Genomic DNA, 25026 nt, shown 5'->3' with positions numbered 1-25026 from the left:
GCATTCTCTGACCACACGTCGACGTATCCTCTTGTCATCCCTTCGTCAGTATCATTTCTCCCTTTTTTCATTAAAGTCTACCTCCCCATGGAAGCCATCAAACACTTCTCCATCACTCTGAACCAGCATCTGCTTTTAAAAACACTCATACATTCATGTGTCTGAGTCAGCTCCTCATTGCTCTGGTGTTTGCGTGGATGAAGTGGCAGTCCCTCAGCCTGGGGACAGTCGAAGCGACTGAGGGGGGGAGAGAAGGAAGGAGACTTTCAAATTAAAGCAGAGGAATGTGCCGTTAAAAATCTTCGGATCCGTTTGGGCTTAGCTCTGAATGTCTGGCTGTTAGGAGAGAGGAAGAGGGGCACCGAGATGGAGAGGAGGACGAGGGGAGAGACAGAGAGAGAGAAAGAGCACTTTTCAGAGGAGAAAGGAAGCGCTGTCGGAGGTGTCTCAAGACAGGGGCCAGCTCTCCCTCGCAAATGGATTTGTCTCTCACACAAAGTTTATAGGAGATGTTTTTTGGAGGTCTTCCTGTGTGTGCGTGCGTCTGTATTCGCTCGAGCGTGCCTTTGCGTGTTGATTTAAGTCAGTTGTTAAGTTCGGCAGCAGTTAATGTCAGATAAGGTTTGACGCTGAACAGTGTTCGTGATAGAAAATGTCAGAAAATGAGTCAATTTGAAGAGACGGTAACCAGAACGACAGCATTTAAACAAGGGCGCCTAATTTTTTTTTCCCCGGAGGCCCAAACCTAAAACTTAATGGTGGTCTTTTGCATATCCATCCATTTATTTCAGTTACTTTATGAACAGCATACAGTATAGAGTAGTGGGAGTTAAGATCCACTCACTGACGGAGGTAAAAACTTTGCAGTTAAATCATAAAAGCAACAGCAACAATATTGTTGTATTTAGTGAAACATGCTCAAGGTACAAGACTGAGTAATACAGCTGACTAACAGGTGACTCTTGAGGTTACAGTATCTTCAGTAGGAAATGTAATTTAATCATTGTGTCCAAAAGAGGAAAAATATTGCCCATTTCCTTGCTCTTTTGGATGTTTTGTGACCAAAAGTAGGACGCATGCAGAATCCCAACAGTTCTGGGGAGGTCACGGCTGACACCAGTTAGTCTAAATCAGACAACAATCCAAAGATTGATCAGCAATTTATTGTTGGCAGATATGTGGTGATCAAGAATTATTTAAGTTTTACTATGTTGTTATCATCCTCTGTCTGTAGTTGTCTTCTTGGTTTCCGTTACTGTGTTATCACCGTTACTGCATTCGACCAGAACGACAGAATAAGACATATGAAAGCAGAATATAAAAATGCAACAGAGAGGAGCCTTAAAAGGAAATCACGACCTGCCTGGCCTGAGCTGCCTTATAATGTCTGATGTGAGCAGTCACAGAAGATGTGTGTAAAAATCCTGCCTGGAGGAACAGATCTTATCTTACATAACCCTTTTTTTTCACATATAAGTGAATCACATCGAGGTCCGGAAAGGTAGAACACACGGAACCATACGACTTTACAGCAATTCACATATTTAATGCAGCCTTTTCTCCCTTTTTTCCCCCCACAAACACACATGTAGTCACACTCTCTATGGCAATTCCAGGCATTTTTAAAACATGTTTCCTTACTGCTTGGAGAGGAAGCTGGGGATTGGCCGAGAAAGGGAGAGAGTTTCTGTGACCAATGTGAAACAGCACCGCGTGCATAAGCCTGTACACACCGGCACGCACACACACAGACAGACCCACACCACACTTTTATTGTGGACTGCACATGCACAATCACAAAACGCTATTAGAAAACTGTTTATATCTAGTTTAAAATGTGTATTTTACATATGAAATAAATGACAGATTTACACACACACACACACACACACACACACACACACACAGGCTTTCTAAATGTGTGTGTGTGTGTGTGTGTGTGGTTGTGTGGTTCCACCGGTTAATCTGGTCCTCCCTCTGATTACAGATGGTTACATATAACACAGCTGCCTGCCACAGTCTGGTAATCAACCAGTAAGAAGAGAACCAGCTGAGACTCCACATTTGCAATCAGTCAGTAGGAAAATCACTGACAATAAAACTCCAGCTGTGCGCATCTAACCTCTAAGCTAAGCTAAACTTTTAATTGTCTCTTACACGAGCAAATTAAAAAAATAACTTACTGGTAGTATTCATTCACAAACATATGTTGAAAATGCCACCAGGGCCAGAAGTGGGCAGCTGGAGGTCTGGCTACTGGTCAGCAGGGATGGATGACTAAGGGTCTGTAGCCGGTACTGGCCGGACCACTGACTGGGGACCAGGATCAGGTGTTGGACAGACTACCAGCAGTGGTTCAGCATCAGGAGTTGGCTGGGACCAGCATGTCCGTGCAATCAACGTCAAGTAGGAACCGTACTTTAGAAAATAGTTCTGTATCTACATTTCTAACTGCAGTGAACAGAGAAAAGTTTTGGTCTCTTTCTCATTAATATGTGAATTATCACTTGCAGACTACAAGTTTAATGAACATTAAAGCAAAAAAGGGACACAGTTTGTACTATTTCAAATGAAAGACTCACTTCTGGCTAAACTGGGCCCCTGATGGCTCCACTTGACCAGAAAAAAAGCAGTGAGTCGGCCCCCAGCGCAACTTTGTTCCTGTCACTCATTCATCGCCCAAGTTCAATAACCCGATACCAGAACTGTGTGTCCCCCTTTTACCGTGACATACTGTATCACTCACATATACCTATGTGTATTCATACAATCACATTCAATGCACAGAAACACATACACATGCACTCACACACACACACATACACATACACACCTGCTTTCTATTAGTCCAGTAGATTGCAGGGAAATTGAGGGGGAGTGTTAAACACACACACATCCATCTATCTGCCCCTCTGTCCACGATAATTACACACTTCCTGCTCTAAAATCCTTCTTCGACAGCTTCGACTCCAATCATGTCTCTGTTTAAGTTTGAGCGTGAGTGCACGTGTGTGTGTGTGTGTGTGTGTGTGTGTGTGTGTGAGGGTAGGTTTACAGACCCAGAGGCTTGCATTGGTTCATCAGTGGCGAAACAGATACTCCTTGTAATCTGAGTAAATATATGACACGCATCAAGATATGAAAGAAAATAACTCAGCACTCCTGCTTATTTGAGCTGTTTCAGATGTTTCTGTGTGTGTGTGTGTGTGTCAGTGTTGTACTCTCGAACCTAGTCGGGGGGGCGAGTCTGTCAAGAAATCAAGAAACATTTACATTAAGTGAGTTTTTCTTACTTTTACTTGTACAGTTTTCAGCCTTCACTGTATGGACTCTTGGAATAAACAGAATCAATTAAGTAAATTAATCACCAGTAATACAGGAAATATGTGAAAAGCAGTGATGTCAGTGTAAACAGCTGCGTGATAGAAATCATTTTATGCAACCTCCCAAGTTTTGTGAATCTGAAATGCTGACTTAAGGAGCAATTTGAGAGCAGGAGCGTCCAAATGCATTCAGTTTTGTGTATCTTTATATGGTTATTGTACATTTGTTGGTTGATTTGTCAGCAGGATTATGCAAAAACAACTAAACCAATTTCCATGAAACTTGGATGGAGGATGGTTCCGGCTCATACTAGACCACGTTTTAACTGTTGGTGGGGACCTGGATAAAGGGGCGGATCCAGGAATTTCTTTCCTCACTTTCTTTAATATAGCAAGATTTTGTCATTTTTGTTAATTTTTCAAGGATTGAAGCATTACTCTTGATGAAAATGAGTACAGAAGGGGACAGCAGGGCCTTGGCATAGGTACAGTATGCACTCTACTGAGTGACATTCAACTTTTCTCTGACTGGTTTGTCTCCGATTTGTTTAGCCTTTCCTAACCGAGCCTAACAAGACTCATACTGATATGGCGACGGAGTATTGAAACTTATATCTTCATTCACATCTGGAAAAAAGAACTTTAAAGAGCTCTGGACAGTGTCAGTGTTAGAGGCCAGTGAGCATCAACAATATCTACTGCATCATCCTCTCTGCTATACCATACACACGTCGGGCATGAATGTGCGTGCTCATATCTGCATGTAAAGCTATCAGTGTGTGTATGTGTGTGTCTGTGCGTCGATTCAGACTGAGCCTCCCCCTGGGGTCCTCAGAGCTCTCCTCCAGCCCTGTTTCTCATTAGGCATCTGTCATGGTGCCAGAATCAATAAGCACAGATGGAGGAAGAAAAAAAAAATCTCTCTCCTCTCGTCTTTGTGAATGGGCAGATCATTAGTGAATTCCAAAGTGTTTACCATCGTCAACAAGGAAAGACCCTCCTCAACTTTTTACTGTACTTTTTAGCAATTCGTACTCCTTTGGCTTCCTTCATGACCCGCAGTTAAAACTGTCCTCTGAAAGTGTTAGAGACATGTGAAATCACATGCTCCAGTTTTGTTTGGCTTTTGCAGAAGCGAGCGAGAAATTCACTCAACACTCCCAGACACAGATGAAAATATTTAGCTGCGGGTTTCTTTCTGTCTCTCTCTTACCCTCCTCTGTCCTCCCCCCCTCTGCGTCTTAAGATGACGCATCTGTTTCCATACATTGTTGCATGTTTGCTGGCAAACACAAACAGCATAGTTTCAACAAAGAGGTGGGTGGTGTGTGTTCATCTGGCGTGTGTGCATGCATGCATGCCACCAGGGCTATATTAAACAAAAGGAAGAAAGGATGACAGCATCCAACCTCAGTTTGTCATCTTCAGTGTAAACGGCCGTACATCATGCTAACATCTTACATGTGCTTGGCCCAATCACAGCAGTCACACACGGCCGTGTCAACACAGCAGTAATGAAAACAAAAGGAACGGAAAAGAGGGAGCAGCGAGGGCGATCGGCTCGCAACAACGGCAAGCAGAAATCGGAGAAAAGGACAAAAATGGGAGCGAAGCCTGATGGAAGCAGAGTTGAAGTGAAGGAGGGTGGAAAGAGAGAAGCCGAGGGCAGGATAAATGCTTCCAGTGTTAGCGGAAGAGGGGAGATTATGACATGGCTTGGCAATGCTCCGTAGCACTCGTCTGTAACACAGAGAACGAGTGGGTGGGTTTTCCACCTCCACAGAATAAATGATGCGAGGGGAAATGGGAGTAAACAACATCAGTCATTTTAATTACTCTCATACGGCTACTCCCATCCACCATCAACCATCCTCTAACCCCCCCCTTCACTCTCGTCCTCCCTCCATTTTCCATCTGTCTTCACTCCCAAACTTTTCTTTGCCTATTCTCAATGACTTGATTACACCTTTTACTTAATTGTCACTCGCTCACTTTCTCTTTCTATCCATCCTCGGTGAGGCATCCACTCTTTCTGACTACACTGAAATTAAACTGCTTGTTTCAGGTCTTGAGTCTCAAGGCTGAGGGCTGAGCCTGCACCGTATGGAAGAAATAAAAGGCTGTGGGAGTAAAATACTACAAATGACTGTACATAAGCATTTCGTTTGGTGAGTTTGTCTGAATGCAGCGACAACAGCCAACAGTAATAATAATTCTGGCAAATTTCTTGAGCTTTCTTCAGCAGACTATGAGAGAGATACGATCTCTGGCTCCGCTGATGGACCTCTCATGCAGCAGAAGCCTTTGAAAGCTGCTGAATGCATAGTGAATCATGTCAGCTGTTTCCAAGAATTGGATGTGGTTCCCCTCGCTGTTTTGGACCTCCAGGCAGCTCCGTCTCCTTCGCTCTTCTTCTCTCCCCCTTTCTCTAAGAAGATTCCTGGAGAGCTGTCGTAGAGTGTAAGAAAATGTGTTCAACAAAAGGTTTTTATGGAGAACAGTCAGTCATTTCATGGATGAATGAAAGAATGCATGGCTGTGGAATATGTTGTTCTGATCCAAAATGTTATATATCCATTTTGGAATGCAACCATATGTTGAAAAGCCACATAACTACTCTTTGAGGCTGAGATTAAAGGTTCTATAGCCTATATGAGAATTCTAACCATTAATACAGCAACTATTTCCATATAAAGATGTGGAACAATGGCATCCTGAGCAGCGAATTCAGTCACACTCCCCTTGTATTTGCTGTTATCTGAGCTTTGTTGTTTTCTTGTTTTGCTACCCAGCTATGCTCACATGCAAGTGCATGTTAGCTACGAGCTAAAGGCGGCTACGAGAGGCTCTGGAACTGTATTTTTCAACCCCTTTGCAAGAATAAATGTCAGCTAAGTGCTTTCCTACAAAACCACAGGTAAATTCAAACTGAACATATCTTTATGTTGCAACTTTTTATGTTTGCCCTTTTGCTTGGGCTGAATTTTCTATTTCTATCTTGTCACAGCAATGCGCTTATGCTCTTCTCAGGTTTGGGCACAAAAACCACTTGGTTAGGGTTAGGAAAACATAATTGTTTAACTTAAAATACCTTTTTTTGATCGCCATGATCAGGGATGGAAATATGCCCAGGTGTCCTTAAAATATCCACTGGTACCGAAGTTTGGTTGGTCATTTGGCAGCCTTGTTGGCTGTAATCATGTTAACTGCTAACATTATATCCTGGCAGCTGGGCTGTTTTTCTTCTCCTTGATGCATCAGTAACTTGAGGGGTCAAGTCATTAGGGAATGACAAGAGCTGTCACATAAATAGTTAAAATGTAAATAGGTTTTTAAAAATGTGGTGCGCACCCACTGTATTTCAAAGGCAGCTTCCACACACATATCTTATAACTTTCTCTGAACACGTCCTCCTCAATGATCTTAATCTAATCTGATCTAATGTTCTCTCGTCGTTGGATATCTGATTCCAAGAAGGCTGAATTCCAACTTTAAAACTAAGAGAGACTTAGAGAAAGAGGGAGAAGACAGATGCTGGCCTCCCTCATACAACGCTAGGAAAACCCAGCGCAGAATTTGCTCCCCGATGACCGCGCATCACCGCTCTCTCTCCAGTATATCAAATGCCGAGCATATTTCTCACATGTCATTCTCATAAGGGCTATTTTCTTGTTATTCACCACTGCAGCCTGCAGAATAGGACTTTAACACTCAGCTTATGTAAGTCCGGCCACTGGGGACTTGGACCTCACATTCTTCTGGATCGGTCTTGTAGGAAGAACGCACTCCCTCTGTGGGAGATAAAACAGCCAGCCAAGTCAAACTGGTCCCTGGGTGGGACTGAACACCCGCCCAAAACCACCCACCTAGAGACTGTCTGACAGAATAGAACCGAATAGAATAGATAATAGAGACATGTACGTTGTTATGACGTCAGAGCCCCTGCAGAACTGTCCCACGTGACATCATAATTGCTATTTTTCTGCCTTGGAGTCGATGTAAACATTTTTTTTAAAGAATAGTTTTCAGGGAAATAAGTTCATTCAGTTGCCAAGAGATAAGTGAAGATCAATCCCACTTTCATGGGCACTTGTCTTCAGCAGTGTAGCTCATCTCAGCACGAAGACTGGAGGCAGGGAGAGACCGCGAAGATGTGCAAAATAATATTTGCCCAACAGAACCTATTTTCCACATTTTTATCTCGTTCCATTCATGCAAAAACACAAACTTGAGGCCAGGATTGGAATAAAATTTAGAAATGACGTCCAGGGTTTGGTCGGTTGTCAGTCACGTCACCAGCAGTCACTGCCTGGATGTAGCTCCAGTTCTGCACAAATATGTGTGGACTCAGTTACACCTCTTTCGCACGCTGTCAGATTTGGACAGAAAAATGTGACTATAATTTGTGCTCTGGTGGTTTTATGTGGAGTTAATGTCAAATTTAAAGGTGCTGAAAGTCACATTTTGTCATCTGTTGATAGAGCTGGACAAGTTAAACTAACCATCTCCTGGTTCTAGGTTTATATTTCATATTTTACATTACGAGTGGTGCTGGTCTTCACTACTCAATCTCCACAACAAACATAAGATCCATTTGTCATTAATATTTAGCCTTCACAGTTAAAGTCATAGTAAGTATGATCAGGTTAATATTTACAATCTGAGACGTACAGTTCTTATTCACCTGATGGTGTTTGGAAATCTCTTGCAGCTTTGACGTCAATCTGGCAAACTGTTCTCGTTCATACGCATATTGTTGGACACACACACACACAGAAGCAACCAAAGTTGAATGGTTTTCAAGGTGTCTGTAAGGCCTCAAAGGTAAAACCCTCATTTGTCTGGATCTAGAGTTGTATCAACACACCGTGTGATGCTTCCTGCAGATTTATTCTTAAACTCCAGTTTTATAAAGAATGTGTAAATCTGACCCTGGGTCTGGCAGGGGTGCATGTGTGTGTTTTGTGTGTGTCCCATGCAGTCATGTCAACAGAGCAATCATTCATGTAGAGTATACACTCAGAGGGTTTAGCTCTGCCGGCAGGTGACGATGGACAAGCCTTTCAGGGAAGGAGTGAGGGATGGAAAGAGGGAGGGAGGGAGGGGGGGGGCAGATGGAGGAAAAAGAAGGACTGGAGCAGAGGAATCAGTAATGTTCTTTTACATAATTCCCTTTGCACATGTAGGTATGAGGGAAGGGAGAAAGGAAAATTAAAAAAAAAGAAGTGAATGAATGGGGGCAGAGTGAAAAAAAGCTTTGATGTATAGTATGTATCCGCTCCATTGTCGCCCAGCCTGGGCAGAGAGCCACAGCGGAACAGTCCATTAGTCCAGGAGAGAAGGAACTTCTTAATTGCCTCCTCTCTATTCCTCTTTTGTCGTCCCTCCATCTCTCTCTCCCTCCACCCCCTCCACCCCCAACTTCTGTTTGGAGGACAGGTACCGGAAACCCTCATTCATTAACAACCTGGAGCTTGTTAGGTTCACTGAAGCACTCTTCACAGTATGTGATGTGTGCATGTGTGTGTGCACGGTTGCATATTTGTATGTGTTTTTTGAGGAGGCTAGAGGTGAGTGGGGGCTAAAGGGTAAACCAGGGCCGGAGGAGGGGGGTGTGTTGGTTTGGTGACCCAGGGTTCTCCAGCAAGTGAGGGGAGTGCTGGCATGGAGACCTTAAGAGCGTAAAAACTCAACGAACCGTGTCGCCAACAGAAACCCACGGGACGGTCTCACATATTTCCCCCTTTCAGCAATGCTTCAGACACTGTTATCTGGTTTTGATCAATTCTCAATTAGCTTTCACGAGCGCCACATTTAATGATGAGTTCACCCAAAAATGAAAGTTCAGTTGTTATCTACTCAAGTAAGGTGAGTTTTCGCGGTCCACAACAGTGTTGCAGTATTCTCCTTATCGACGGAAAAACACACATAAAATGGCTCCATAGAACTCCAAGTCGCTGGAAGGACTTCAAAATTCTGAAAAGACATGATTTGTGTTCTTTTTAAAGGTGCGGTATGCAAGAATGAAATAAAATGATCAACGGAATGTGAAGAATAAACAGTTTTTATATTATGGGGTCAACGTTTTGTGTTGTAGAGGTATCGACTGAAGTTAGCATGCTAACCGACTAGCCTTTGCCCGTCCCGGTCCAAACTTCCTGTCCTAGCTGTGTGAGCACCAGCACTCCTCTGGTACTTCAAGCTCCCATTCTGAACTACTTGATGCGCAGCTAACTGAGCCAACTAGCTAACGACTAGCTACAGTTTCCAGCAGTTGGCTGATACTCTGGTAATATGCTGAGCAACATCTGGCCAGTTCTTCCATTTTGCACCTTTAAAGTCAAAATCTTCACTGTGGCTGCCAAGCTAAAAGTGTGAGCACGCACTCCTTCTGAAGTGGGTTTCCACGAGCTCGCCCGTGGGTCGAGGGTTTAAATAACGTCTTTTTAAATTAATTTGGGTTTTCTGGGCTTCCAGACACTTGGACCAGTGTATGTTTTTTTAAGGGCTTGTGTAGATAACGACTTAATTTTTATTTTCGGCTGAACTTATCCTTATCCCAGGAAAATAAGAACTCAATGAACCATGTCATCCGCAAACAACCATGGGGTGGTCACACAAAGTTCACCCTTCAGCAATGCTGAATTTTACACTTTTGGGTGCCACATTAAGATCTGCAATGGGCGACACCTGCAGGAGCCTCTGCCTTTGCTCTGTTTTGTCATCAAGCAGCATGCTAAAAATGTCAAGTCCAGTTAGAAAAGAAAAACCTGACACACGACACCCTGCCACCCAGCTTTCCAAACACACCCTGTCATTTGCAGGACGTCAGTCTGAGTCTTTGCACTGGTTGGACAGCATGCTGCAGAGTAGTGTTCCTTTATTGGCTTTAAAAGATAATGACATGCCTACAGCCTGCCTCAGACCGCTGATCCAGGGTCAGCGAGTTCCTCAGCCTCCTTGAGGTTCAGGTTGAGTTTGTGGCTTTGGAAAACTGACCCTGTGTTTGTTGTCAGGAACAACAGAAAAGGCGTTTGCCAAAGATAGTGTCCGTCTGCACCGCGCAACATGTCGCGATGCGTAAGGTTTTATTGGATACTGATCAAGGTGCTTTAATTGCGCATTTCCTGCCTTGTGGCCGAGACTTGAGACTTTCTCTTACAGCTCTCGAAAATGAGAATAAATAGCTGCCACCCATGCAGCTGACAAGGCGCTCTCCCTCTCTCACCATCAGTGCAGCGAGCTCAAGGCCACATGCCCTTTTTCATTACTCCGAACAGGCCAGCTGTATTGTAACTACAACCAATTTCCTTGCAGTCTATAAAGCTGTCAATCAAAATCATACCGAACAGGGAGTGGAGGTGGGGGGTGCAGGGGCGGAGCTGGGTGGGCTGTTGGGGAGGGCTGCAGGGCTCCAGACCAGATGTCAGAGTTTTTACACTGCAGGACACGACAGAGGGAAGGAGGGAGGAGGGTGGGAGGAGAAAGGTCATGTTTACCTGTTAACTATGCTTAATAGGGAATCCCAGAAATATTTTGACTTGCATGGAGGATGACTACTGTTGTCCGAGTTCAGAACAAGCTGTTGGAGAAAAAAAAAACTAGATTAGTTGCAGTGACGGTTCTGGAGCAGCATTAACTATGACGATCATATGATGAAACCAGCTCAGGGATATAAGATAATGTGCATGTCAGTAGTATGGGGAATTTTTCAAACTGGAAGTTAAAGGTATAGTGTGACACAGGTAACAAAATCTGCAACTCTAAAGCTCACTGATTAACACGTTGCATCTCATTGGCTTGACACTAAACACTTAACCATAGAAGTAATCTATTACATTCTGTAAGTAGTAAATGAGTAAAAGTGAAGTCTTTGAGTATCAGATATTAAATATACAGAGTATCTGAAGTAATTATCTGACAATAAATATACTGAAGTATCAGAAGTAGAAGCAAGTAAATTAAACATATTTTTACTGTATTGTACATACTGTATACTTGGGGTTGACCAATTATAGGCCTGGACAATTATTACATCTGATATTCAGCATTTTTCTGTTGATTGGAATCACGTTTTTCCCATTTCTCTTATTTTCCTGTAATTTCTAGTAAAATAAATATTTGTAAAAATGTAAAAAACTAGTAAATAATGTCAAACAAATGTAGTGGTATAAATAAAATAACAATATTTGCCTCAATATTTATTGCAGTGGAAATACCAACACCTCAAAAGTACTTCAGTAAATGTCCATGACTGCCTGTAACACTGCAACAAAATACAGATGTTGAGTAGATATTACATGTTAAGTAGTGAGCTGTAGACATGCTGGTAGACTTGTATCTTAAACTTTAGACAGAGCCGAGCTAGATGTTTCTCCTCTTCTCATTCTTTGTGCTAAGCTAAGCTAACTGGCTGCTGGTGGCAGCTTCTTATTTACCATGGAGACATAAAAGTGTAGCTTCTCATCCAACTCTGCTAGAAAGCAAATAAGCATTTTTTTTCCCCAAAAAATGTCAAACTGTGCCTTTAAGCACAAAACACATTCGAAACAAATCAACTCACAATCAGACCAAAGTCATCTTTTTTAAGTTTCCATTTATTAAAGTTATGAACAAAGAGACAAATAAGTTATAATATTTTTATTTGTTAGAATTCTATCAGTGTTTGAACATTAATATTTAGAGAGCTAGTACAATTTTCTACTTTCATGGCTAGCCTTTGACAAACCCATAGAAACAGCTGTCTCTCTCTCCAAGGATCGGAACATAATACTGAAGGGGAGGTGTCGATGTTGTCTCACAAGACAGTTAGCAGTGAAAGTGTGCACCTTAAGGTTTTTCTGTTATGGTATATCATTACATATAAACTCTTTAAAAATATACTTCTGTCAAATACCTTGACAACTACTATGTACACTACAAAAATAAATTTTCATATAAATAAATTATATGGCATACATTTATCTTTGTAACTGAAAACAGCATACATCCACGCCAACTGAGACCAAAATGACAGTCTGGAAGAACCACTGATTTTTTTTTTCCTTTTAAAATCCTCTAAGAGCTATGATGAGACCTGTAGTGTAAAATGTTATATACTCTTTTTTTTCCTATTTAACATTAGTAAGCACTTTATACAGATCAAACTCCATTAATGTAAAAACATTAAAACTGTAATAGTGTTTTTTTTTTCAATAGACATAAAAATCCCTGCATTTGTTATCCACTGGCATCACGACAATGATGAAGGAAAATAACATATTTTTATATTACAAAAATATAAATATCGCAATTGAACGTTGAAAACAAAACAAAACAGAACAAAGAAAAAAAAAACATTTAAAAAAATGAATAAAAACAGTTGCCAGCTATGATTCTCTCCACTACTGCCAATGTGACATTGGGAGAAAAAACACAAGAACGAAAAAAACAAAACAAAAACAACAAAACAACAGAACAACCTATTTCATGCAAGCAGCTAACGTAACATGGTGGACAGAAGGAGGAAGGCTGCAAAGGCTTCTGGGAAGAGCTACACTGTTCGACAGGAAGTGAGAGTGTAAAAGCGGAGGTGTGGATGGGGTCAAAGGGGCCTGGGTCTGGAACTGAGAAGGAGAAGGGGGGGGGGGTTACAGGTTTGCCTGCAGACATAGACAGACATGCAGATATGAACTGGCCATTGCTGGTAAAGAGAGGGACTGGCAGCGTGAACTTTGACCCCTGAGGCTCTGAGCTGTGCCATTTGGCAGTTGAAGGGGGGGCGTCCAATTACTGTCATGCAGTTATGTTTTGATTTTTATTAGCTGAGGTCAGTGGGGACAGCTGAGGCCAAATTGGGGCCAGTTGTCTTTAAGAGGATGGACTACCACACACACACACACACATAAATGTTTAAACACACAAATACATAGAGACACACACAGAGCACATTGTCAGGCCATATAGGGCTTAGCCCTTAGCAGGCTGCGTGGGCTAGCTTATTGGTTGGACAGAAATTTAAAAGAAAAGCTACTTGAGGAGAGATATTCCTGTGAATGAAGTGTAAATGCAGTCAAGTGCCATGTTGAATCAGGTTGTACAGTATACAGTCTGAGCTTTAGCTTATCCACTAGACACCAGCCACTTAGGGTACAAGAGTTAGTGCCCCGTGTTTGACCCTGTTCCAGAATCAGTAATGTGAATGTCCCTGTAATGGCGAAGTGAGTTTCTGAGGTGGGTTCACTGCTTGTACGTCAGAATACAAGACAGAAAACTGTTTTGAGCCTGCTAGGGTTAAACAATACATAACCTCTTACAGTAAAATACGACCAGAGAGCAGCCTGACAGACAGTGATACAAAGCTGAGAGCAGAAACAGGTTCCAATGCAGAGGCGAGAACTACAAGACAACAAAACAAACAAAAACAAAAAAAAAACAGCTTTTAAAATTTCTTCATATCTGCTCGTCTTAAATAGCACGCATAGCGTGTCAAGTTAAACAGTAATTGTTTCATAACTACCACAGGTTTGTGATAAAAAATTAATAGTTTAACATGCGTACCTTTATACAATAATAAACACACACACGAACGCGCGCACACACATATATACCATTGCCCTGTTTGATAATTCTAACAATTTCCCTCATGTTTTAAAATGAGTGTAAATGTTAGTCTGTTCTGAGGATGAATCTGATGTAGGAGCCAGAAGATAATGGGGCTGTTTCACATCATACAGCCCTACACACACACACACACACACACACACGCACGTACACACACACACAAACAAACATATATGTAGACAGATCACTTCTTTTGTTTAAAGAGACATTTGCATAGAGTTATAAATGTATATTATTTTAAAAAATCTTTTGAGCAGCAACAGTGAATGCTGACAGGTATGTTCGTCTAGATGAAGCTTCCTAATGGCACAGATCCACAGATGAGTGAACAGTAATCAGAGATCTATCTCTCTTTCTCAAACACGCACACACACACGCACACACACCATATAAAATGGCAGCCCCAGTCTGTTAACATGAGGAGTTGTACAGCTCCTAAAATTATAGCTACTTTTTGTTCATATTTACATATGTATACATCTTTTAAATATAGATAAATCTAAGACAATAGTCCACTGGGTTACAGTAAGAATGAGCACCATGACGGCAACACTGGCGAGTTTCTCGCTGCTTGGGGCCGGGGGCGAGCCGGGCTGGGCTATGCTGGGCTGAGCTGCGCTGGGCCAGGTCAGCTGCTTGGTAATACAGAGGAGTCCATCTTTGGCCGTTGTACTTCCGTTCTCCACAACTGGTGACAAAAATGAAGATTGTATTGTCAGCACTTTATGATGAAACAAACTTCTCCATAAGGACTACTTATGTGTCTACTGATGCAGTAGAGAGCTCACCTCAGCTTGCCCGTCTGCCACTGTTGCTCTCAGCTGCCTCAAACTCCAAATCTTGAAGCTCCATGGCCTCCACCTTGTCTCCTCTGGCCCCCGTGTGGGTGTCCAGTGGCACATGTGGGTCCTGGAAGACAGGCTCTGGCTCCTCTGGCCCTGATTGGCAGTAACTGTCTGTTGCAGTGTATCCTGGGTAAGAGGAAGCTGGGGGGCTCTGGTTGGACAAGGGGGCTGGGTGGACAGCGACAGTGACGGAGGCTGACGCCGTTACCGTGGTGATGGGTTGGCAATACGGGGTGGGGTTGGGTTGGTGGTGCGGGAGGTGGTGATTAGGCTGTGGGTTGTGGGAAGAGCGGGCCCTGTGGCCTGCTGAGTGTTCTCTATGGCAGTGTGAGCCATAATGGCCCCCAGCCTCAGTAGCAGTTTCAAAAGCGTCCATGCGCGGGCGGGCTGGGGGTGGGACCTGCCAGTGCAGCTGGGTCTTGGGGTCCCTGCTGTTGCGCTGAGTAGCCCTGGGCTGGGGCCCAGAATCACAACCCTGAGAGGGGACAGACTGTAGAGCAAGACAATAAGATATTGTTTTCTAGAAGAAGAAATAGATTATCATACTTGGAACATATCGGGTAATATCTCTTACCGAGGACATGGTATAGGCTGGAGGATCAGGCTGTCTAGCTGAGCGTCTATGCCCGGATCCTGCTCTCCTTTCCTCCTCTGTCCTGGCTGCTCTGCCCCTGCTGGTCTGGAGGTGGTACTGCTGCGCCTCCGCTCGAGTTTGTCCTCTGTGTGAGGGCAGGTTATAGTTCTGCAGCTCCTGACTGATACCAGATACTGTGGTGTTAGAGCTGTACTCCGAGTCCGATGAGTCCGAAGCTGCACCAGAGGTGGTGGTGGCCGTGGTGGTGTGGTGAGGACGGACCGAGAAGTGGACCACGTGAGGAGGGGCCTCCGGGGACGGGGTGGGCAGCCGGCTACGGCCATCGACTGGAGTCACCTGAGGGGTGAAAATGGAGAGGGCATCAGAGAGTAACTCCACAGAGGAGCCTTTCTTATCACGAGCTGGAGAAGAACAATACTGACAACTTCACACTCCACTTTCTTGCAGTTGTGTTTTTTTAGATCTTACCTCTGGGTAGGGCCCAAAGTATGACAGTAATACTGGGAGAAGGACCAATCCATTGAGCACTCCAAGAACTGTTAGGATGGCCAACACTGCAAAGAAATACCTGCAACACACACAAAATAGGTTGAATATAGGGAATAAACTTTAATCTCAATAAACATTTAACACACAGTATGTGTGAGTAAAAATACCAGATATTGCAAACGAGACCACGATACAATTGAAATATTTCTATAGCTGGAAAAAAATAACAAAAGAAAACCCACCAACACAGACGGACAAGAAGAGAAACAGAGCAGGCGGAGAGACAAATAAAATACCTGCGCAAACCACAGAGGTTTAGACGTGGGGAGACATGTGCAAGATCAACCATTACACATGCCCGAAAATAATACATCCAACAAAGACACCCGGCCACTCCCCAAACACACACATGCGCATATATATGTAAACCCCCCACAGACAGGCAGGCATGCACTGTGGTTTGGAGAAGCAAAACAGAAATGTACCTTGTGTGTTTCTAAGTCCTGCCAAAGAGGGTTAGTCTTAAAGAAGCCGCAGAGAGAAAAGAAAAGGGGAAGCATAATTAGCCAGAGCTGGTTAATTCAAAGGCATGGGAGGGAAGGGTGGGGGGGGGAGGGTACTCTCTCTTGGGTGTGTGGTGTATAAGCAAACATGGAGAAAACAAAGCAGTGAGGAATGTGAAGGGGTGGGGGGGGGTAAGGAAGGGGGGAGGAGAGGAGAGGCGAGTGAGGGGGACGTTGGAGGGAGGAGTGGGGGGGGGGGGGGGCACAAGAGGACAGGGGCCTCTCTCTCCTCTCCAGCTCTAAAAAAGAGAGAGGGAGAGGCAAACAAATGAAGTGAAGGGTATAGAATTTAAACAATTTAGTCTAGGAAGAAGAGAAGGGGACCCTCGGAGTGCCACCCCTCCCTGGCCTTTCTCTCTCCCTCTCTTTCATTTCTTTTCTCCCTCTCCTCTGCCTCGCTTCTCTCTCCCTCCTTTCCAGCTAAGCCCCTGTGAAATTCCCGGCCACTCTGCAATCCCCTCCGTCTAATTAAATCTCCAATGTATCAGGTAAGACCCCCCAATCTCCACTCTAAATCCGCCCAACCCTCCCCTCCTCTCGCACCAATCCGGCTCCCTTCATTAGGGACGGCTTTCCTCCTCTCTTGGTCCTCCAGTGGAAGCTCTCAGGTTATCAAGGACGCATTGATGAACCATGAAACCCCTTCGCCTGACTCCGGACTCCGGCACTAACTAATGTGCGCACGTGTGTTTATATCAGTGTGTGTGTGTGTGTGTGTGTGTGTGCGCATGGAGGCAGACATTGTACAGAGGAACCACAAGTGAGGCAAGCTGGTCCTCGTCTTCCGAGCATGGGTGGCCTCCCCTTCACAATACCGGTACACTCTGCCTGATTGTGGGAACTTAGCTCTTAAGATAAGTTGGGAGCGCTAGTATGGAGACACACTTCTGCTGCTCCAAACTAGACTGGGCTATGCGAAGACACCAGTGTGATACTTTAACAATACCAATTTTATGATATCAATTTTACACATACAGGTGGTGAGCCATGTCTCTGGTTGTAACCTCGTCTTTTTCCTGCAAGCCTAGAAGCAGCCAATCACCAGTGCGATTAGATATTGGCACAACGAGCAGGCTGCATGTTTATTGGCTCACTGACGCCGGTGAGATTAACTTCTTGGGTTGTGAACCCATTGGTATCCAATGACAAGACATTTTTCTAAGCCGACGGTACACTGGATACAGACCGATTGTCGCTTAAGGAATCAGTTCCAGGACACTTGAAAAAAAATCCTCTTCATAAGTTATACAAACACACAAGGATCTACGATTTCTCATTGTTTCCCACTTTGAAGTCACAACCCTGATGTATACAGCAACTGCCGTTTTCCAAGCAGGTTCAACTTGCAAAAAAAGTCCTAAGGTACCTGTGCGGGAGGGTGACTTCAAGAAGACACTGAAGAACAGTGACAGAAAGGACATGATCAGCACTGTGCAGCCGCTTCACTGACCACTTCTCAAGACCAGGGTGTCATTAGTTAAAGACTGTCCCTCAGGCAGGTAGCCCTGTTCTAATGGAGATGGTGCGCTGATGAAAACCGAGTCAAGCCGAGCCAGCACATGTGTACCCAAAGCCCCACAGGGGCACTTAGCACTGGCCATGATTATGGTGGAAGTACTGGCAATCAATAGAAATGTATATGTTATGTTTGACTTGAAATGTGCTGATATATTACAAACTAAAAAGAAAAAAAACATGCCAAATTTAATTTTAAACTTGGCGCCCATGGTGGTAAATGGGTCCTGAATGTAAGGACCCATGATTTAGCTTTACAACAGAGGGAGTCAATCCACACACACACACACACACACACACACACACACACACACACACACACACATCATACATACATACAATATACAGTCTTTCCAGCCTGCCCAACCCTCTTTCACTCACTTGAATTAGATTATCAGAACTGTTTCTATAAGTGGAACTGAAGTAACTGTGTCATCACTACGTTTAGCATTTCCATACACACCAGGAGGGGTAAACGCCACGTCACCTTTGTACCCACGTATATGCACACACACGTACTCATGCACGCGTGCGGCCCACATACCGGGCCGAGTGCCCCGCTGGGCTGTTTAGAGTGAAAACATTCACAGGGCTGACGGGGGGAAAGACGGGGAACCATTTCTTTCGGCGCAAGCAGAAAAATACGAGCCGGGCCTGTTGTTATTGCGCCGTCTTGGGCCGCAGCTTTGTTTGCTCAGACAACAGCAGAACCTTTAAATGGAGGCCCGGGACCGAGCCAGAAACCAGAGCACACCACTGGAGGTGAGGAGAGAAGGTCTATAGGCCTCCCTGTGCTTGTGTGTGTTTGTATGTGTGTCTCAGAGTGTGTGTGTGTTTGTGCGTGTGCATGTGTGTGTGTGCTCTCACTGGCAGGCACGCCATCATTGACCCCCATGATTACAAGGTCGGGGAGCAGGTTGGTGTGTTACTGTCGGGGGGTGTATGTGTGAGCGCAAGGCCTGTGCACATGACAGAGTTTGTGTGGTTGCAGATCACATGGATTTCAGTGCTCCCTTTTCTTAAAGGAGCATGTCGACAGAATTACACAGCTACCTCGGCCACTTTTAAGTTATTCACTGAGCTCACTGGAAACTTCTCATAAGACTGCGGGCCTCGAGAATGTATAGAATCATTAATTTTCCTCCCTCGTGCGGCAGCTGGTCGCTACCTTTCTGTCTTTTTCTTTTATAAAAAGGAGCCACCGATGCAGAGCCCCCACAGTGTGTCTGCTTTAATTTCCACTTCTCCTGTCTTTCCACAACTGCCCTCTTGCCCCCCCACCCCGTTACTCCTTCCCATGCTTATAAATGTCTAGTGAGGGCAGTTAAACTGGCTGAAGGAGATTACAAAAGCCAGAAGACTTTTTTCTGCTCCCCCTCACCCCCACGCACTTTCACTCTGCTTCCCCCTCTGCCGCTCCATCCACTCTCTTCTCTTTTTCTCCTGACCTTCAACTCTTCATCCTTCCCCTGGTTTCCCCTAAAATTTCAGGCATGAGAGACACTATGGGGGGAGAAGAGGAGGATGAAAGAAAAGACACAAGGGGGGGAGAGAGGAGGGTGGATGAAGATAAAGGCCTCGTTTATGACGTTTCTCAGAGAGCAATCCCCCAGAAAGAAAAAAAAAAAAAAACAGGTATGTCACTGGTAGCTGGAAAAGGGATGAGGTTTAAAGAGAGAGGACATGAAATGAAGATGTGGGTGGAAGATGAGAAAGAGATTGAGGGAGGGAACTGAGGAAGAAAGCGAAGAGCCTTCATGCATGATTGGTGTCCCAGGTAGATTCCTGTGTGACATACAGGTTGAGGCACGGTCTCAACGGTCTACTGACGCCACACAGACGCCACAGGATAACCTATGTGTGTGCTTATATATTCCGCTAAATGAAAGCAGCATTTTTTTTTATGAGGTTTGGTGTCCGCACTCACCTGACGATGAAGTCAAACTCTGAGCCAGCGAGCATCAGGACACCTAATAAGGTGGAGAAGGCTCCATCGAGCACTGGAGCAAACATGTGCTCCAGTGCCAGCACTGCCCGCTTGTGACGATCCCCTATGGCTGTCAGGAATGCCTACAACACACACAAACATCATACATGTTTCATTCAACGAGGAAAAACAAAATTAACGATAGACAATGAGTGCTCTTGTAGCCAAACCAGAAGTTAGCACTGCCGTGAAAAAGGCCACATTTTTCAGATTTTGGATTACCGCTGAAAATAATTTTACAGGTGACCTACCAGGGCCACATGGACGGTGAACTCCACTCCAATGCCGACAGAAGCGATGAGGATGACCACAGGAACGGCGCTCAGCTTGATTCCCATCAGCCCCATGAAGCCAAACAGCTCCACAGTCATGAGAGAAAGCACCAACACCTGAAGGGGGAGAGGAGGAGCTTCTGTTAGAAACAAAGCTGAGTGATAAAGTGTTTTTATACATCTAATCAGGCAGTTGGGACGGTATAGCCGATTTATAAAAGAAAAATAGCCATTCTTCCTTTTTGCAGAAAACTTTTGGAGGGAAATACATTATTTCCTGTAGAGTTTTCATGTCACAAATGTGTTATTTTCATTCTGTGTTTGAGCCAAAAAGACAATGATAAAACCTTCTTTGCAAAGTGGTAAGAAAATACCGACCAACCTGGTATTATAAAACACATTTGCCAGCTGACAGAGCTGAAAAACATGCGCAATAACCGTGGATGAAATGACCTTAAAAGGAAATAATCTTCGTCTTTATTGTTCTATGATGAACTAGATTTACAGTTGACCTGCTCCTTAAATATACACAAGACCGATGAAGGACATAATACAGGAGGATCTCCATCGTATTGATGTGTTAAATAGTGATCATACATGTGTGTTAAATATGTGTGTGTGCATGTCCGGAGTGGGACAGGAGCCGGGAGAAAATGCCATTATCAGCTGACAGGTGTCCGGTTACATGGGGCCCGAATCCTTTGAAGAGGGCTGAGGTGGGCAGGGGAGGGAGGTGGGTGTCTATACAATAAGCAAGTATGTGCATGTGTCCATGAGGGTGGGTTACACTTTCAAGTGCATCTTGGGGCGCTCTGATCAGAAGTGGACAGATATATTGAAAGAAAGTTTGGTCCTGATCGCATTTAGGGACTTTCAGGGAAATAAACTCATCTAAGATCATGGTAGACTTTGTACTTCTAGATATCCCATGACAGGGAAGCCAGATCATAAGCAGGCACTGTAAATGCGGTTGTGATGCCAAATGTGAACAACAGTCCATATCAAATGGAATAGAAACATCTGTATAATACTAAACACAAGGCATGAGGTTTAAAACAGGCCTCTGTGAATGTGGTTAAGATGGATTTCTGGGCAAGTAGCTGAGAGCTTCTGACGTTGTTGGGCTGGCGGTGGTCTGCTCCTGGAAAGACCAAATGGTTAAACTCGACGCCTCTCCATAACTTGTCTTTTGATCGCGCTAGTAAAGCCTGAAAGATGAACACGAGGTCCCCTCCTCCTCTGTTTAAGGGCTCGGGTGGCCTGGCCGCTGCCTGTCGTAAAATACAACCCACCAGAGAGAAAAACCAGAGCACCCTGTGTATGTGTTTCTGTGTGAATTATGTACCTGCGTGTTTACACGTTCAAACTGCATGTGTGTGAATATATACATATCTGCACGTGTGCACAAAGTGCATGTGTGTGTGCGTGCGTTGCGTGTTTGCATGTAGCCTTGGAAACTTGTGTGAGGAAGGGGGAGAGGAGCAGTGTGCAGGATGGAAATAAAATCAAACTTTTTTTTTTAAATAGGTTTAGAGTGGGAGCAAGTTGCCTGAGCAACTTTGTGTCCTCTGCCCATTTATTTCAGCATTGGTGTCTGGGAGTGTTGGACTAGACTAAACAGACTGGCCCTAACAAAACAGCACAAGATAAACACTGGTGACTGGGGCTACAATAACACACAGCAGCCCCTTCTCATGTCCAACTCTCTGCTCTCCGAGATGCCTGAGAAGACCACACATAAAAACCAGGAAATAAGAGGGAGGAGAGCAGGAAAAGCGATTTTTTAATAACTGAATGTTGGGTTTTTTTCATTAAGGAGTTGGCCTATTTGTATAGCGTAGTCTATTAACCTTTATAACCAGCAATATATTACACCTATAAAGGGCAAGAAAGAGTGGGCGGGTTCATCATATCACGGTTCGAAGCACTCACTATGATGCCGGCTGTCCACGGGTTGAGCAGGAAGAGGGCACAGACCAGGAAGGTGCAGGCGAGCACGACACTGATGGACAGCAGGAGCCAGTGGCGCAGACTAACATACTGTTCCCAGAACAGGAAAGGGTAGCCGTTGGGGTAGGAGGGCAGGCCTTGTCGGCTGTAGTTGCTGCAGATGGCCCGCACGCTCTCGATGGCCTCCACAAACTGTGGCGTCTCCCGGAGCCCGTTGAGGTAGAAGGGGAACTGTGCGTATTCGATGGGCTCAGCAGCCGGGACTGGATGGAGAGACAATGAGAGAAAGGTCGATTTGTTGGAAGATAACTTTCAGCTGTTATCGTCACATCATTCTTTATTAGACATTATGCAGCAATTCATGATGATTTTGAACTTCGGGGGCCTCAGAAGGCACATGGGCTTTTGCGAGACGATGCAACTTTAATTCAGAGAAGCGGATTACTGAGGAACATTAAGGGGGTAATCAGATAAATCAACAATGGCAATGATGACATCTGCAAATGAAATTTGTCCATTCTGATTAACAAGCGTTACCTTCTAAACATTTGGTGTATCTGCAGAAATAATTTCAGGCTCCTCAGCCAAACCACCACTATCAAGGCTTTTCCTCCCTAATCCAACCATGGTCCAAGAGCAGCTACATCTGTGGCCGAGCGTGCGTGTGTGTGTGTGTGTGTGTGTGTGTGTGTCTGTGTGTGGGGTGGGGGTGGGCGGAGCAGCATGAAACAGAGCTCCATTGACTCAACCCAGCCGCTCCGTGGCCCAGCCTGGCTAATGAGGGCCTATCAGTTCCAGACACAGCAGAGTGTCAGAGCTAACGTTGATTCACGGTAATTACAATGTCAGAATCGCCGCCATTACCACACCCTTAAGTTAGCGCTGCCACATAAAGCATAATATAGATGCATAAACACGCATACCTGCCCGTCACTCTGCTATGAAGTCATACTTGGTGCTGACAAAATGGCATATTCATTCAGATTTCTTTTGCTTGCAGAGTAATTAGCGGCACATTGCTGCGTGTGGCAGATCGAACTTGCTCTGAGACACCACATCAAACTCGCTATCCACTGATCTTTCTCCTTAAAATTACTTGTTTTCGGACCGTCTGGAGTTGGTGTGAGTGTGTGTGTGTATTCCACAGTGCCTGCAGGGTCAGACAGGAGCACTTGCTAACATGGTTTGGCCCATTATAATCTCAACTATAAATTTCCATTAGGACACCAGTTGGCTCTCGGCCAACACAGATCTGCTCCGGGGGACTCCCGCACAGCCAAGCACTTCACGCTGCTTATCCAATCATATTCCCCCCCGTAAAGGACTTCCTGCTTGTTATCCAATTGTGCTTCCCACCCAAACCCAGTCTCTCCTTGTTATCCAATCATTTTCCTCCCCCGTGGAGCACTTCCTGACTTGTACCAAATCACAGGCTAGAATCAAACAACAACATGACTGTACTTTTTTTTTTTATGTGAGTTACAGTCTGTGTGTGTGGCGGGGAAATGAGAACAGGGTGTGTGTAGTGTTTGGGGTCACTGAGTTTTAATAATGTGCGTGTGTGTGTGTATGTGTATGTGTGTGTGATGCTTGGGCCCCATGGTAGTCGGGATTATAGCATTCACCACAGGCACCATTAGAGGAACCACAGCGAGCCATGTCTTGGTCCTCAGCCTTGCAACCTGAGCTCACACATACACAAACGCTCGCACCCACACACACACACACACACACACACACACACACACACACACACACACACACACACACGCACACGCACACGCACACACACACACACTCACACACCGCAGTGGTATAGTAAAGTCTACTACCTCACTTAAAGCTAAGAGGCAGACAAGGAGCAATAACTCAAACCACAAGAGGTAAACACTGCTCACATGTAGCAGCCGCCTTGTGGAACCTGAAAAAAAAAGTCTCAGCCAAGACCAGTGAACCCCACAAAAGTTTGGCTTCAGATTTCAGTCAGCAGCGAGTAAATGCAATTTGTTGAACTGCAGCGAGAAGCAGGTTTGAACTTTAACATTCCAAATTAGCTTCATTTGTCAGAGCAAACATTATTACTGAGATTTCCTTCCTTGCGTTGAAGCAAAAGTCCACTCCATTACTGTAAAAGGCATCTTGTTTTTTTCCTGCTTTTTTTATTCTAGCATATTTTGCGTAGTGTGTTGACTTACTGCTGAGGCGTGTCTCGGGCATGGAGTCGGTACGGTCGTGGAGCCACTCGGGAGGGTGTGGGCGAATGTTGGCCTGCGAGGCGGCGTACGCCACAGGATCATTGCTGACCCAGGCGGTTAGGTAGATGTAGAAAGCCCCGGGGTTTATGATGCCGTCTGCATCCACCAGCCTCTGACGAGTCAGCTGCAAAACCAGGAGAGGAGACAAATGAATGATGGTTCCACATACATCAGTTATATTTTAATAAAACACGACATTCTGACACATAATTGCACGCACTTCAGAGGGAAAAATGACATCCGTCATTTTTATTAGGCCGCGCCACATATTGGAAATTTGTAAATGGAATAAGAAGTGAATGGGAAAAAAAAATGCAATTAAGATAAAAAAAATCAGGTGGAGCTTGCGTTGGAAATCGCACTGCTGCCGTTGGACACGAAAAGGTATTGTGGAAATAGGACATGTTCAACCAAAACATTCTACAGGTGAGCCGACCACAGAAATGCTTATTTATACACACGCATGAGTGCAAGAGAACGGAGCAGCTTTCAAAATAAGAGTCAAATATTAGTCCCTCTCTCTCTTTCCAACCAAAGAAAAATCAACAAGTCAAACACTGGTCGCCTTTCTGAAAATTCCCGTACTTCTCATCACAGCTTCCCAGAATTATCATGCCACATTAAAACATG

The 25026-nt window shown here is 44.5% G+C and overlaps 1 protein-coding gene and 1 long non-coding RNA gene across 4 annotated transcripts in view; both read right to left on the bottom strand.

Annotated features, from left to right (window-relative positions):
* Positions 1–5533: 5533 nt before the first annotated feature.
* LOC119019831 lies at positions 5534–7135 on the bottom strand. Its single transcript, XR_005075164.1, has 2 exons — positions 6415–7135; positions 5534–5771 (listed from the first exon to the last, which is right to left on the bottom strand). It is a non-coding gene; the product is annotated as an uncharacterized LOC119019831 (long non-coding RNA).
* A 4764-nt stretch (positions 7136–11899) lies between these two features.
* ptch1 (patched 1) overlaps positions 11900–25026 on the bottom strand; it is a 55635-nt gene continuing 42508 nt past the window's right edge. For 2 of the 3 annotated variants that reach the window (XM_037098730.1, XM_037098729.1), the window contains exons 17-24: positions 24337–24520; positions 22124–22404; positions 20171–20308; positions 19860–20002; positions 15834–15933; positions 15345–15701; positions 14714–15260; positions 11900–14613 (exon numbers count right to left, since the gene is read on the bottom strand). In XM_037098730.1, coding sequence (XP_036954625.1) covers positions 14715–15260; positions 15345–15701; positions 15834–15933; positions 19860–20002; positions 20171–20308; positions 22124–22404; positions 24337–24520 — 1749 coding nt within the window. In that variant the 3' untranslated portion in view covers positions 11900–14613; position 14714. Of the gene's footprint in view, positions 14614–14713; positions 15261–15344; positions 15702–15833; positions 15934–16339; positions 16376–19859; positions 20003–20170; positions 20309–22123; positions 22405–24336; positions 24521–25026 lie in introns of those variants that run through there. The other variant, XM_037098732.1, reaches the window with a different exon arrangement.

Source organism: Acanthopagrus latus, chromosome 5, assembly GCF_904848185.1.
Source record: "Acanthopagrus latus isolate v.2019 chromosome 5, fAcaLat1.1, whole genome shotgun sequence".
In the NCBI taxonomy this organism is placed as follows: Eukaryota; Metazoa; Chordata; class Actinopteri; order Spariformes; family Sparidae; genus Acanthopagrus; species Acanthopagrus latus.
Note: the sequence above shows the minus strand (reverse complement) of the source record. Positions and strands in the feature narration are given on the sequence as shown.